Below are 13363 nucleotides of genomic sequence, written 5' to 3' on the forward strand. Positions count from 1 at the left end.
CTTGTTGTATGTTCTTATAATTTTCGCCCGGTTCATTTTTTTTTTCTCTCGCACAACAAAAGATGAATAAATTATTATTATTATTATTTAAAAAAACTAAATCAGCAACGCGTGCTGTTGTAAGTCAGTGGTATGCCATTCTAGAGAAAAACTGATCAATTACAGCTATGGCAACAAGTTTTTTCTGGGCCTGTTGAAACTTTGAGACAGACGGCTTCACTGACTAATTTGGAGATTATGAAGATTTGTGAATACTGTGAATCGACTGCCCCTGGATACCGTTTCATTCACATGTACAAGCCTGCAGTCTCGCAAGTTTTCTATGACTGTGTGATCAACAACAACATCAATTTCCATGCAAATCCTTTTGCTGTTGAGAGTGGTTCAAACAATGGTAAAATGCTACTCTACGCAAAACGTTTAATGAATAATCGTAATTTAAAGTTTCAGGATGCGGTATTTCACCATCTGCCGCTCATTCGTTTACTCACAACAGTCAATTGGAGCCAAATATTGTTGAACCAGGACCGTCGACATCAACGGCAACCGATTCTGGTAGATAACTTGATTTACACGTTCAGAGATAATTTCCTTTTTTAGATTTCTATGCTCCAGTGATACCCCTCAACCCAATCACTCAGTGATTTTGATCAAAACAGCTAAAGAAAATATGGAAACAATTTGGGAAGATGGGATCATTTTTGGTTTTATTATATTTCACGTGTAATGTTTTAAAGCTGTTGATATTTCGATTTTTGCCTCTGTATCGTTTTCTCTTTTCTTTTTAATATACTTATGTTAGAGTTTTCTTCCCAAATAGGAGACTGCAATAAATTGTTGTGCAATTCGAGAACTCTATTAATTGAGTTTTGCAGATTTTAATCTAAATAATTAAGCAGACTTGCTCAGACTTCTGGAAGATAATTATTATTGTTTGATATTTCTCACCACACGAGGACTACGGTTCATTTTTACAGTCCCCGCCTTTTCTTTTGAACATGAATGGGTTGACCAAATTAAGGAAATACAGCACCCTTTTGTATTTTCAGATTCATTATCATTGTTCGACTCAGATTTTTCGATGTAAAGCCTTGATTCTAAAACCGTTTTTGGTTTCCCTCTTCAAATCGAATTATGTCAGTTTTACGAGCATGGGAGCGTGAACAGTTTTTGTCTTCTTATTTCAGTTTTCAGTTTCAGTTTCAGTTCTGTGTCTGTTTTCTACCTACTATTGTTAAAAAAAAAATTTTCGTATCTCAAACTTCCGAATACCTCCAAAAGGTACTTGATTTGAAGACATGGAATACTTCCCGGATGAGCCTGAAAGTTATGAAGATATGGTTAGTGAACAATCTGAATAATTGTTTAATTTCAGAAATTTTCAGAGCTATACTTTGTTGAAACGGAAAAGTGGTTTTTCTCAGACACGATTCGGATTCTTCTTATGGTCTGGGGAAGAAAAACGGAAGGATTTGGACACTTTCAGTGAGGATGAGCACAAGTTCTTGAAAACGGAGCAGATTCTGTGTGAAGCTTTGCTTGCTGACATGTCAGCTCAGGAACTTAAACTGTTGGAAATGCTCGAAAATAAGAATGATGATGACTCAACTCATCTGTTCGATATCAAACGAGGAATCAGAAAGTTGAACGAAATCTTTGCTGATTTTGCTGATGATGGAGAACCAGAGATCGATCACACAAAAGTGAGAAGACTTATCTCGAATTACGCTTCTGAGATCGAAAAAATCGGAAAGGAAACATGGAAGTCGAACTATGAGCCAGAGTCTTACAAAAGGAGATTGGAATCGCTACAGACTCTCGTTCAACCGAATTCACACATGTCTGTATCATGGAAAGAAATATTGGATCAAAAAATAAAAAATGCTAAGATCAAAGTGGAGATGTTCAATGTGCATATTAGAATCGAAACAATCAAACAAAGGTATGAGAAACCTGACGGAATCAAGAGGGAACTACTCGAATCAGTAAGATCTAACTTTCTCAATTTCTTTCTCTACGCCACATTTTTAGATATGGGTAGAGTGTATCGACGTGATCAAAAGATTGGAGAGATTCCCTCTGAGAGGGTTCCAAGTTGTCGTAGTTCAAAACGTTATCGGATTGATAAAAAATAAAAAATTCCTATTCAAACCGATCGTTTTGCCTGAAGATCGGCCTCTCCTTCCTGGTTTCAAAAACGCTGAAAGCAAGCCCTTGAGTGAAGAAAGAGATATTGGAAACTCTGAAGAAGTTCAAATAAGTTCCAATTCAACTGAGATGGTGAGCTACTAGTTTGATCTTAATTGTTTTCAATTGAACAGTTTTTCAGGCCCCGATACCATCACTTGTGGTTATGCCCCAACCGCAAATGTTGCCAACATTAGTCAATACAGTGCCCATGAACATGATTCCACATGTTATCTTTCCATATCAAAATCTGAATGTCCAACATATTCTTCTACATCCTCCGGTAAGAGAAAATGAGGTATTCATAAAGTAGGAAATTACGATTTCAGATTCCAAACTATCAACCTATTCACTTCAATTACCCAGTTTTCCCAGGACAACAACCAGGACCTCATCATTCATCGCAGGGTACTAATTATGGACCAAAGCAGTGAAAATTAACTTCGCTTTTTATTTGAAAAGTAATTTATTGTCAATTTCATGACAAAGCAAATGATGGACTATTTTATATCTCCACTTTATCACATTGTTATGGTTTTTCTAATTAATGCTATCACAAAATTGGTATTTTTTTACTTTATTTTGATAATTATATTGCTCTCGTTCTTCTTTTTCTGCTATAAACTTCCTCAGATTGTAATAAACATCAACTTTCTTTATATTTATTGCACTCTCATGAAACATTTTATTCGTTTTCGTTCACTTGACTATCCCTCCGCTCCAACAATGCAAACGAACCATCACTCCATTTTACTTTTTTCTCCTCCGGACAGCAGAAACCTCCACACATGACAATCAGTTCGTTCTTTTGCATTTTCTCTTTTTTTGTTTCACTGTCCCCCTTTACCAATCAATCTCAAAAATACATTTAGCATGTATTAAAACGCGTCAAAACAATTCCCAAGGAACAACGGCAAAAATCGATTTTTCTTTGCCACGTCCGCACTGTGTGCGCAAATGCAAATTTGCTGCACGCTTAACATATGGCTTGCCACGAAGACGGATTATCATAGAGTTTAATGTTTTATATTTAATTTTTGATAAAATACAACTTTAAAACTAAAAAACCGTAGGGCATGTTAATATATGCAATATAATCTACTGCCATCTTCTCCGTTTTGGTTGACCCGAGGTCAACTAATCTGTTTGCCGTCTCTGCCAGGCGTACGCATTTTTCTGGTCACTTTACAACATTCATCCAGTTTCTGATCAATTTTCTTGCCCACTCTATCTTCTTTCTTTTTTTAATCGAGCATCGGTTTCAACTTTCTCATTCAATTCAACATATTTCAGGTAATTATGTCGTCTCGTCAATGTCCATATGACAATCTTCTGGTAAGTGTTCAAAGAATATACATATATATATATGTTCAGAATAAGGAGAGATTATTCAGATGCTTGATTTTGAAACAACTTCTGATGGAGTGTACCACGACTACCCATTTGAAGTCATTCAATTCAGTGTGGCGGTGTTGGACGTCAAGTCAAACACAATCGTGAGTTGTTTCAAATGTTTTTTAAAACTTCAAAATTATGATTTCAGAGTGATGATGTTTCGTTCAACGAATATGTTCGCCCAGTGATCAACCCAAAGTTGTCGAGTTATTGTGCTGATTTAACTGGTGAGTTTTGGAGGAGTTTTGTCTAAGTAGCCAATCTGCAAATTCCTTTTTTTTTAGGAATCAAACAAGAAACTCTTGACAAAGCTGATACTTTTCTCAATGTCTACAAGAAATTTCTCTCCTGGCTTGATCAGAATAATTTCGAAGAGAAGAAGTTTGCTCTTGTGAGCGACAGTCGTCAAGATATGTGGAGAATCGCTCAATATCAATTTCGTCTGTGCAGGGAGCCATTGCCATCCATGTTCCGCCAATATATCAATCTTTGGAGAACATTTGGAGAAAACATGACAATGGAAGAACGAGACAAATTGGAGGGAAATGTAAGTTTTATTTATGAATTATTGTACAGCATGAAATTAAACAATTGCAGACCTATATGGAGAAAATGGCAATTTTCCATGGCGTGAAGAGTCCAGGAAGAGCTCACAACGCTATGATCGATTGTCTCACTCTGGCTAGAATCACACAGAAGATTTTTGAAGGTGGAGCATCAGTTTACATCAACGAAGCACTTGTCTGCAGTGCTCCTGTTAGTTTTATGAGTTTTCAATTACTGAGTTTACACTGAAAATTGTTTTAGTGGCGCAAGAAACCATTGGAACTCGAGAAAGGAAAGGACTGGAGAACTGATTTTCATTCGGCAACCAAAGTGTTTGAGAGAGTCATGCCACTCGTTGTCAAAGTCTGTCGTCGTGGAGAGTACAACTTGTCTATGTACAATTTCTGCTGGTACTGCAAGGCGGAACACAAGAAATGTGAATCGAAACCAAAACAGAAGCCGGTCGCGTTTTATGCTGAGCAAGAAAAACCAATCGCATACGCTCTAGCAGCTGGTTATTGTTAATATTACATCAGATATGCTTCAATTATTTTAAATAGTCCTACTACAGTTTTACTTGTTGAATCAATGGTTTTTAATGTTTTCCGGGAAAAACGTAATATATTTCCAATTTTCAAATTTTAATAGATAAATTATGATCTGATATACGACAACCGTTTCGTCGACCAGAAAAGGATTGTTTGTCTAGAAAAAAGTCTTGAAGGAATTGAGGGATCACACAAAATTCAAACCTATGTTTTTTTCCAAAAAAACTGTTTTCTTTTTTTTTCGCCTGCAATTGTTTTCAAAAAGTCAAGTGATGGTGCCTCCCACTACTTAAAAACAAAACCAACACATTCACATATTTGTTATGCATTTCTCTTCTCGTTGTCCTTTTTCGATGCTGTTTTCCCTTACATTTGAACGTGGCTTCATCTTCTCCTCTTCTCTTAAAAACGACGGCGAATGAAGCAAACAAACCTATAATCGTAGTGGACACATCCGACGTCAGGCACGCCCCATTGTCATCTCTTTTCTACACTTTTTGAAATATTTATAATTTTTCTCAATATTCAGAAATCAAATAATTATTTTGAATATTCATTTTTCCACTTTTTCAGCGGCAATGCTACCAACTACGATGAAATTCCAAAATGTACACACTGATGATCAAGATAAGGAGAAATTGCTGCCGTTGAATGAAGATGATATCAAAAATGAGAAAGGCGAGAATTTTGGATAATGGGATGAACAGAAAAACAGAGCAGATTTATCACAACTAAATTATAGAAAGAAATACACAATTCTGACGTGGATTTAATGTTAAAATTATGGCATCGAGTAGTAAGAATAAGTTTTTCCGTTCCGTTCAGCCCTCCGTCCAGTTTTATAAATAGATACACAATCATCAGACATACGCAGAGTCAGACTTTCATATGGATCTATTTTACTGTAAATTTGGTAGCATGTTCCTCTAAAAAATCGGGTGTTGAAGCCCCAACAGAATCCGGCTCTGAAAAATATTCATTTTTCTTTCGAATTTGCTATTGTTCAACTAACGCTTCCTCTTCAAAATCACTATCCCATGGTCTCAATTCCAATCCATGTGTGATTGCTGATTCATCGTAATTTTCATTCGACCACAGTAGAGCTCTCTTGAAATTCTCAACACCTTTTCCACTGACCCATTTCTAAAAATCACAATGATTTGTGGAGGCCTGTAACCGTTTTAAAACACCTTGATGTATTGATTAATTCCATCCTCAGTGATATTTACACAGTCGAAACTAATATTATTGGCTTTCAAATTGAGAAATTGTTCATCAGTGAACGCAACACTACTACAGAAATACAACACAGGAGTCAGCATGATCTGAAAAAAGCAAAAAGAGTGAAAAGAATTTTTTTCAATTACTTACTTGTGGAGCATTGAGAAATTCACTTGGAATTGCCCAAGTTTCTCTTTTCTTGTCAAACTTAGTGGTAATATGAAGATTTTCAAGTTGATCAGGAATTTTCTGAAACCACCAACGGATCATCTCCATGTCATTTGCAGCAATAGAAATACTTTTGCAACGTGGCAAAAACTTGATTTGACTTATTTCAAATGGATAGTTTGTCATCACGATATTGAGCTCTTTCATCTCATAATTTCCTTTCTTCATCCATTTTTCTCCAAATTTCACAGCTTCTACGTAGTAATTGCATGATTTCAAAATCAAATTCCTGCTTTCCAGACGATTTCTCGGATTTAATTGAAGCCATCGGACTTCTGTGTCATCTCCAAGTTGAGAAAAGATCAATTCGAATCGTTTTTCAGAGTTGTAGTCGTGATCGAACTGGACACAAACTGTCACGTTGTCCTGAAATGTTGATAAATATTTTGTATCGAGTAAAGTTTAAGGAATACTCACGAATTGTTCCTTACTCAGAGAAGAATGAATTGTCTCGTTTTCAATAATTGCGACACTGTAAACTTCAATCGGCGTCTTTCCAACTGCTTCGTAATCTGCTCTCGAGCATCTCTCCAATTTACATCTCGATGGATAATCCAAATATTTGACTACTTCTATTTTGCAATCTTCATTCAGAAGTGGCCAATATTGGAATCCACCAATAAATTTGATCAATGAATCAATATCTTTTTCAGTCGCTGGTTTATTTGAATTTAGAATTCCAGCATTTTCGTGTTCAATATCATCCAAAAATTCACCGAAGATGTTGAATTCGAGTTTACAGCCGTCTTGTTCTTCTTTTTTTGGTTCTTCTACAGGAGTAGATGACATGTTGACTACAATTTCGCTGTTTAAAATTGAGACGAGAAGAGGGCGATGAAAAAATCAAGGTTTACGGCGAAGAGACAAGTTTTAAAAGAAGATTTTCCTAGTCCACAAAATAAAAACAACTAGGCAGTGTGAATGTTTGTGATCTAGAGATTTTACAAGACTTGATTTTATACGCTACGAGGCGAAGAATAACATTGTGATGCATTTCACAATCCATCCGTTATTTCAAACACAAAATGCATTTTTCTAATAATAAGTTTTCTAACTGGTAAGTTCGATGAATAACTTTGAAATAGTAGTGAAGCTTACACAATACGCGAAAAAAGGTTTTTATAAGATACTGAAAACTGAAATGAGAAGGAAAATGTGTTCAAAAGTCCGATTCTCGTTTGAGAGAGGTTAGGGAATTAAAGAAATAGTCATGAAGAAAAGAGGGGTAGAGTGTTTTTCGGACGGCATTCGCCGAACTTGTGAACTCTGAACGCTGTGATTTGGGTATCATTCATAAAACAGGAAAGGATGTGATTGGGACATCAGGATACACAGATATACAGACATATAACCTTATGAATCATGATTCACATTTAGTACAAGATTGACAGCTTGTAGAAAATCAAATAAGCTTCAGTTTTTATTTCTGACGTGGTATCCCTGTATCAGAACATTTCTACGAGGCGATACTCAAGGTTTAGTGATTAAAAGAGTGATTTCAAAAACTTCATTTTATCGAGCGCGGCTTTAAGTTTCTAACATTGGAAACAATACGTTTTATTCAGAAGCAAACACAAAATCTAGCTTCATCCATGTCTCGAAAAAATAAACCAATGACATTTAAAGGAATTGAGTAATGCGTATAAATCCTCCCATCATATTCCATTTTTTTCCCCAGATCCATAAATAGACACACGATCTGCAGACAAGGACAAAGTAAGACTTTTATATTCATTTATTGTACTAGAAATATGGTAACACGTTTCTCGCCCACAGACTCTCTCAAAATCAGAACAGAATCAGGCTCTGAAAATTCTCTTTTGCTCATTATTGACCCGCATGTAGAAGTGGGGGGGGGGGGCAATTGTGAACTCTGTAAAGGTGATTGTGGAAACTTGGAGTAGTTATACATTCGTCCCCACACATTTTCAGTCTCATCTATTAGTTTTTCTTTTAATCTTAGGCTTATTGTGGAAATATACCGTTTTTTTTGTTGAAAATAAACGTTTTGATAAGACTTAAATTCAAATGAAGTTTGAATTTTGTTTATAAGTTCGGTTAAACAAATAAAATCATACTTTTTTTAACGTTCTGAGTGTTATGTAGCCAATAAAAATGACTAGTGTTATTCCCAAGACATCCGCCCATTGTCAAACTTAATTCGACTATCATCCATTCATCAATTTTTAAGTTTTGTGATATCGATATATTAGATTGATGTCCAAGTTCTACAACTGTACATTTTGCTTTTCAAATAATTCAATCTGTTGCGAATGGAGAAAGAAGTTCAGAAAAAATTGAGACACGAAAATAGACGTGCTAAATTTTGCTCGGAAAGCGTCAGCTCCATATTGTCTTTCATTCCGATATCTTCTTACACATTTCGTGCCAGTCTGTCTCTTTTTATATCTTCACTGGTTTAGCGTCTTCATATCTAAAATAGTTTATTATTTGAAGTCTTCGATTTTCAGTTTGCAGTTGTAGATGATAATCCTATTTGAATTTTCTCTCTTTTAAATGATGTTGATAAGCAATTAAAATTTAAACTCTCCTGTCTTCGCACAATTGCTGACCCGCAGCATGTTTGTATAAGTCATTTGCGAGCCTACGGCATAGATATCTTTGCTTATGTTGGCTCATTCACCCCACCAGGAAAATTTAACTGTTGGTTTTTTGGAAGCTTTTTTGCGGAGCTGTCTGCACTCTGTAGTGGAGCAAGCGCACTGACGCAATTTACAATTTTCTCCATCAGATAAAAATCAAAGAGACAATTGTTATCAAAGGTAGTCTAAATATATGTTTTTAAGTTTATGAGTGCTTGATTGAGTTGCTTTTTTTTGGTATGCAATTTTCTCTCCATGATTTCAAAGCTGAAATATTTATGTTATACCTGTTATTCCTTAATTTAGTTTTAAGTAAGTTAATTCAAATATCCTTAATTTGAGTTTTCTTAGAAGATCTCTGAAAAATAGTCCGGAATATTCTCTCATAGAATGTAGTTATTATTCGTTGTCTTCGTTTTTTTTCAATTGACTGCATAAAAACATGTTGTTTTCTAGTAATTGGTCAAATAGATTAATCAGCAACTTTCTCATCACTCTTCTCTTTTGTTTGAGCTTTGAACATTAAGTTTCAAGTTACAAGTTTCCTAGCCTCAAAGTTTTTTCCCATTTTTCTTCCATCCCGGAAAAAAAGATTTCTCATTAATTTGCGAGGCGCTAAGGCGGATTCCACGAACCCCTTTATTCTAATGGATGTTTTCGATACCTACCGAAAAGTGATGACATTACTCCACAACGTTTTTCGAAGAAACGTGACAGTGAGACGTGAAAATTATAAATTTTTGAGAAATTGAGAACAATTGGTTCAGTGTTTTCATATAAAGTTTGTTGTCCTCTCTCTTGAATTCAATTAAACAAAAAAAGTGAGTTCTTTAGTCTTTGAGCCAACATCCGGAGAAAAAAGAAGAGCAGTATAACAAAACAATTTCCCACCAGTTTCCACTTTCATCGTCTAGCTTCTTAAACTTGAGAGGATGCTTCTTGACCGCCAAAACGTTTTATTCCACCACCCACCTCCATGCAAATCGGCTCTTCTCTTGATTTCCTTTTTGGTTTCATCCGAGACTACCCTGACCAGGAAGATATAATTCCTTGATTCATTTACCCAGACACCCTCTCCTTTCTGTCTTCTTCCATCCTGCTTTCCTTATTCTCTGTTTAATTTTCTAAATGTGTCTTCTCCATTTCGTCTACTCTTAGATTCCTTTATACCTCCTACGTCTCAAGACCCATTCTTATGTGTTGAGATCAAAACAGACAAACCCGTTATGCGATGAATTATGAATGTATTGGTAGAGTGCAATCCGAGCATAAGACTTCTGATACTCATAAGACGGCGCCTGTGGCCCGTTAAGAAATTGGGTTTGTTGATCTCTTATTCACTAGACACCTTATATGTACACATAACTATCCTCATTCATATTCAATAAAGAAATATTGATACTCAATGAACATTCAAGTTGAACAAAAAATAGTTTCCTGGTACTGACCAAAAAAGTAGGAGTAACAGCGTAGAGAACAAGAACATAGATCGAAGAAGAGTTTCTGGATGTTTTTAATTCGCTAATTCACTCATGGCAGTCAAGGGCACACGCTTCCTACTTTTTTTAACTCGAAGATCTAATGTCATGAAAACAGATAACTTCTTAGGAATTGTATTTACAAAGCTGTGTCATTCAGATGATACTCATGTTTCATTGGTTCAACTTTCTGATTTTTTTACAATCTTGTTCTCTTGATCATTTCTAAAAACTTTGTTAATGTTGGTCTATGCATACTGTAATTATATGATATTTATTTTTTGAACCTAGTGATTACATCAAAAAATAAATGTTTTACATCATTTTTTTGCAAACGTCTGTTCGTTCATTGTGTGTGATATCAGCCTGAAATTTTTTCTGTTCCATATCACCATCCTAGTCAAATCTTCTAAGCTTGGTCTTATTTTAAAACACAGACCGCACTTTTTCCAGCTTATCCCGTGTGTTTTTCTCTCCACTTACATTTTTCTCACTTTAAAAGTGCCATTTCTAAACAAGAAGTCGAGGCGCCTCAAGATGAGCTGTGGTCTTGAATAATTCCACAATAGAGAAAAGAGCTATCTAATCTGCTGCCAACCGTGTACGTGTCCTTCACACTCACACGACACACTTCATTGTGCTCCACTACCCAAACCTCGTACTTTTTCGTTTTGAATTCCAAATCAGGAGGTTTTTTGTCAACTTTGTTTTTTCTTACCTTTTTTTCTATTTTCTTGTTTGTTCCGATTGAGTTGCAAAAGATCAGGAGAAAAAGTCATAAGAAAAAACACAAGTTACTCATTCTTTTTTCACTAAATTTCTTCTTCTTTTTTGTTCATCATCTCAAAAAAAACATAAAACATACATCTAAAAAGTTGAATCTTGATTAGTAGTTTCTGATGTCTTGTTACAATTGTTTCATTGTTTCCCACTATTTCCCTTCCTTATAATCCTTGATTCTGCAGGTGCAATCGAAACGCGTCGTTTTCATAAACAAACCGTTCAGATTGTTTATAGTGGCACACACAAAAAACGGGCAGAATAAAATAATTATTTTCACCCAATTGCCGGAAGTTTAGAGACTCGCCGCTTTTCCTATGTTCTTCCTCCTTCAATCTTTTTTCTTAGTTTCACTCTAATTAGATGGCGAAGTTATATGTGTTTCTAGGCCGATACGTACCCGGAGATTTCTCAGGAAACAAACAAGATCAAATTTCCTTGTTTCTTCTCATTGATGATGTGGACGTTGGCCAGTCTGATCGCTATGAAACTTTCACACAGACCTGCGTCAAAAACTTACCTGAGATTCCCTGAGTTCCTGTTTTAGATATGTCGACATGAGAATTCTCTGATTTATACGAGTTATGGGAACCTTTCCACGTTATGTTAATTTTTTTTGAATATATAAGGGAACCCTGGTTCACTCTAGGGTTTACCTAGGTCTTATTTGAATTTATCGATAGCTTAAGGATAACATGGTATTTCTTCCACTTATTTTCATGAAAACTAGTGCAGAGCCCCCCAAGATCTATTAGAAAACAATTCGTTTGAATATATTGTTTTATTTTTGGAATATTTGCAGCCTTTATTAGTCTCTGCTTTTTCAATTGCAGGTTACTCATAGTTCAAACTATCAATTGTAAGCTCCCATCTCGGACCAATTTGCATTTTGAGTGACCAGACTGCATCCTTCCAAAATTCTACGGACGAAATTGTCCAACAAAAAATGTGACGACTAGACACAATTTGCAGGCGAGCATCTCTCAATTGTGTCCATGTAGGCATATGGAATATTGTATTTGGCTGCTATTTTTGAATCTTTTGGATTGTGGGAATACCTGTGGTCAGAACAAGTGCTACGTAATTCTGATCTTTTGGTTTTTTCCCTATCAGTCTTCACTTTTTGCCAGTATCTTATCAGTTAACTATTGAAATTCGAATTCCCCGAAAAACTTGCCACCAATCAACTCCATTTTCTTCCTCTGGCCTTCCTTTTTGTCTTTCTAGTTTCTTTTGTTTTGCTTTTTTCAATTTCTTTCAGTTTATCTTTGACCAAGTTAGTCCAAAGACGTGAATAAACCAATTTCAAACATTTGTCACATTTCTTCTTCTTTTTCTTTTTCTCCTAAAAAAGAGGGATGGGTCTGCAGCAAATTGTAAAACTTTGTTAAGGCTAACATCCTCAAAACTTTGCTCAACATCTTCAAAACTCGCATCATCATTTTCAACATCATAACAGAGTCCACCTTCTCTTTTTTTTCTTTGCAATAACCTCTTCATCTCTTTTCAACTTTTTGATTTTTGCAGTCTTCAACTATTTTTGACGGACACCCACTCCTTGCTTCTTTCTTTTCATTTGTGGCTGCTTCTGAGAAAAGGACCTCCGAAAGAGTACGCTCTCAAAATAGCTGTGAAAGATGTTGCCTGAAAACGTCGAAATGAGGTAAGCCAGATTTGTTAAAGTTTCTCGGTTTTCAATTTTTCAATCTTGTTGTTTACCAATGATATCAGAATTTTGAACACTTTGAAATTCGGGGAATTCTCAATTTGAAAAGTGTTTTCTCTGTCGAGGAACATCTAGTTCCAAAGGTATCATTAACTGCAAGTTTCATTTTTTTAAAGTTTGTTATCCAATTTTAGAATTTTACAACTTCAACCAGTTTTCAAATCATCATTGACGTTTCTCACTGTTTTTTTTTCAACATATAAGCTCGGTCATACTTCGAAATTAGTCAGGTGTACTTGAGTGATTATTTGCATGATCGGATACTTTCTCTTCTTCTGAACCATATGTTTGTTCTGCTAAACTCAAGTCAACTAGTTTCAGAACTAATCCGTTAGATTTTTGTTATGGTTGCGCCTACGCAGTAACTAAGCCACTTAATTGAGCATCTGACTACTCTGTGACCTCTGTTTTGTCACTGTTTTGTTGCAGTCTTCACATTTATCTAATTGGCTAGATTTCTTTTTTTCACGAGATTTGGAGTACTTTTTTGAAACAAACGTCATCAATTGGAATTGTTTTTCAATCGTTTTCCAAAATGTGAGTTTTCAAAAATAACCTATTTCGTTGTAGTTTTGTACTAACAAAATGGTCAGAAATCTCCTACAAAATCATAGACTGAGCAAGTCAGAAAAGGATTACTGCATACGTTAC

At 35.5% G+C, this 13363-nt stretch overlaps 4 protein-coding genes across 4 annotated transcripts; 3 read left to right on the forward strand and 1 right to left on the reverse strand.

The window, feature by feature from the left end:
* Nucleotides 1-237: 237 nt before the first annotated feature.
* Nucleotides 238-563, forward strand: GCK72_023969 (uncharacterized protein; the record flags this gene model as incomplete). Its single annotated transcript, XM_053735658.1, has 2 exons — nucleotides 238-394; nucleotides 451-563. The coding sequence occupies 2 exons, from the start codon at nucleotides 238-240 to the stop codon at nucleotides 561-563; spliced, it is 270 nt and encodes an 89-aa protein (XP_053579224.1).
* Nucleotides 564-1298: 735 nt separating this feature from the next.
* Nucleotides 1299-2621, forward strand: GCK72_023970 (uncharacterized protein; the record flags this gene model as incomplete). Its single annotated transcript, XM_053735659.1, has 5 exons — nucleotides 1299-1340; nucleotides 1386-1985; nucleotides 2032-2280; nucleotides 2330-2470; nucleotides 2517-2621. 5 exons carry the CDS (start codon nucleotides 1299-1301, stop codon nucleotides 2619-2621), a joined length of 1137 nt encoding a protein of 378 aa, XP_053579225.1.
* An 865-nt stretch (nucleotides 2622-3486) lies between these two features.
* Nucleotides 3487-4653, forward strand: GCK72_023971 (uncharacterized protein; the record flags this gene model as incomplete). The annotated part of the gene is made up of 6 exons (XM_003117750.2): nucleotides 3487-3522; nucleotides 3582-3683; nucleotides 3731-3809; nucleotides 3867-4129; nucleotides 4180-4338; nucleotides 4390-4653. The coding sequence occupies 6 exons, from the start codon at nucleotides 3487-3489 to the stop codon at nucleotides 4651-4653; spliced, it is 903 nt and encodes a 300-aa protein (XP_003117798.2).
* Nucleotides 4654-5457: 804 nt separating this feature from the next.
* On the reverse strand, nucleotides 5458-6914 carry GCK72_023972 (uncharacterized protein; the record flags this gene model as incomplete). Its single annotated transcript, XM_053735660.1, has 5 exons — nucleotides 5458-5641; nucleotides 5689-5819; nucleotides 5867-6001; nucleotides 6048-6491; nucleotides 6543-6914. 5 exons carry the CDS (start codon nucleotides 6912-6914, stop codon nucleotides 5458-5460), a joined length of 1266 nt encoding a protein of 421 aa, XP_053579226.1.
* Between the last annotated feature and the right edge of the window lie 6449 nt (nucleotides 6915-13363).

This window comes from Caenorhabditis remanei, chromosome X (assembly GCF_010183535.1).
Source record: "Caenorhabditis remanei strain PX506 chromosome X, whole genome shotgun sequence".
Lineage (NCBI taxonomy): Eukaryota > Metazoa > Nematoda > Chromadorea > Rhabditida > Rhabditidae > Caenorhabditis > Caenorhabditis remanei.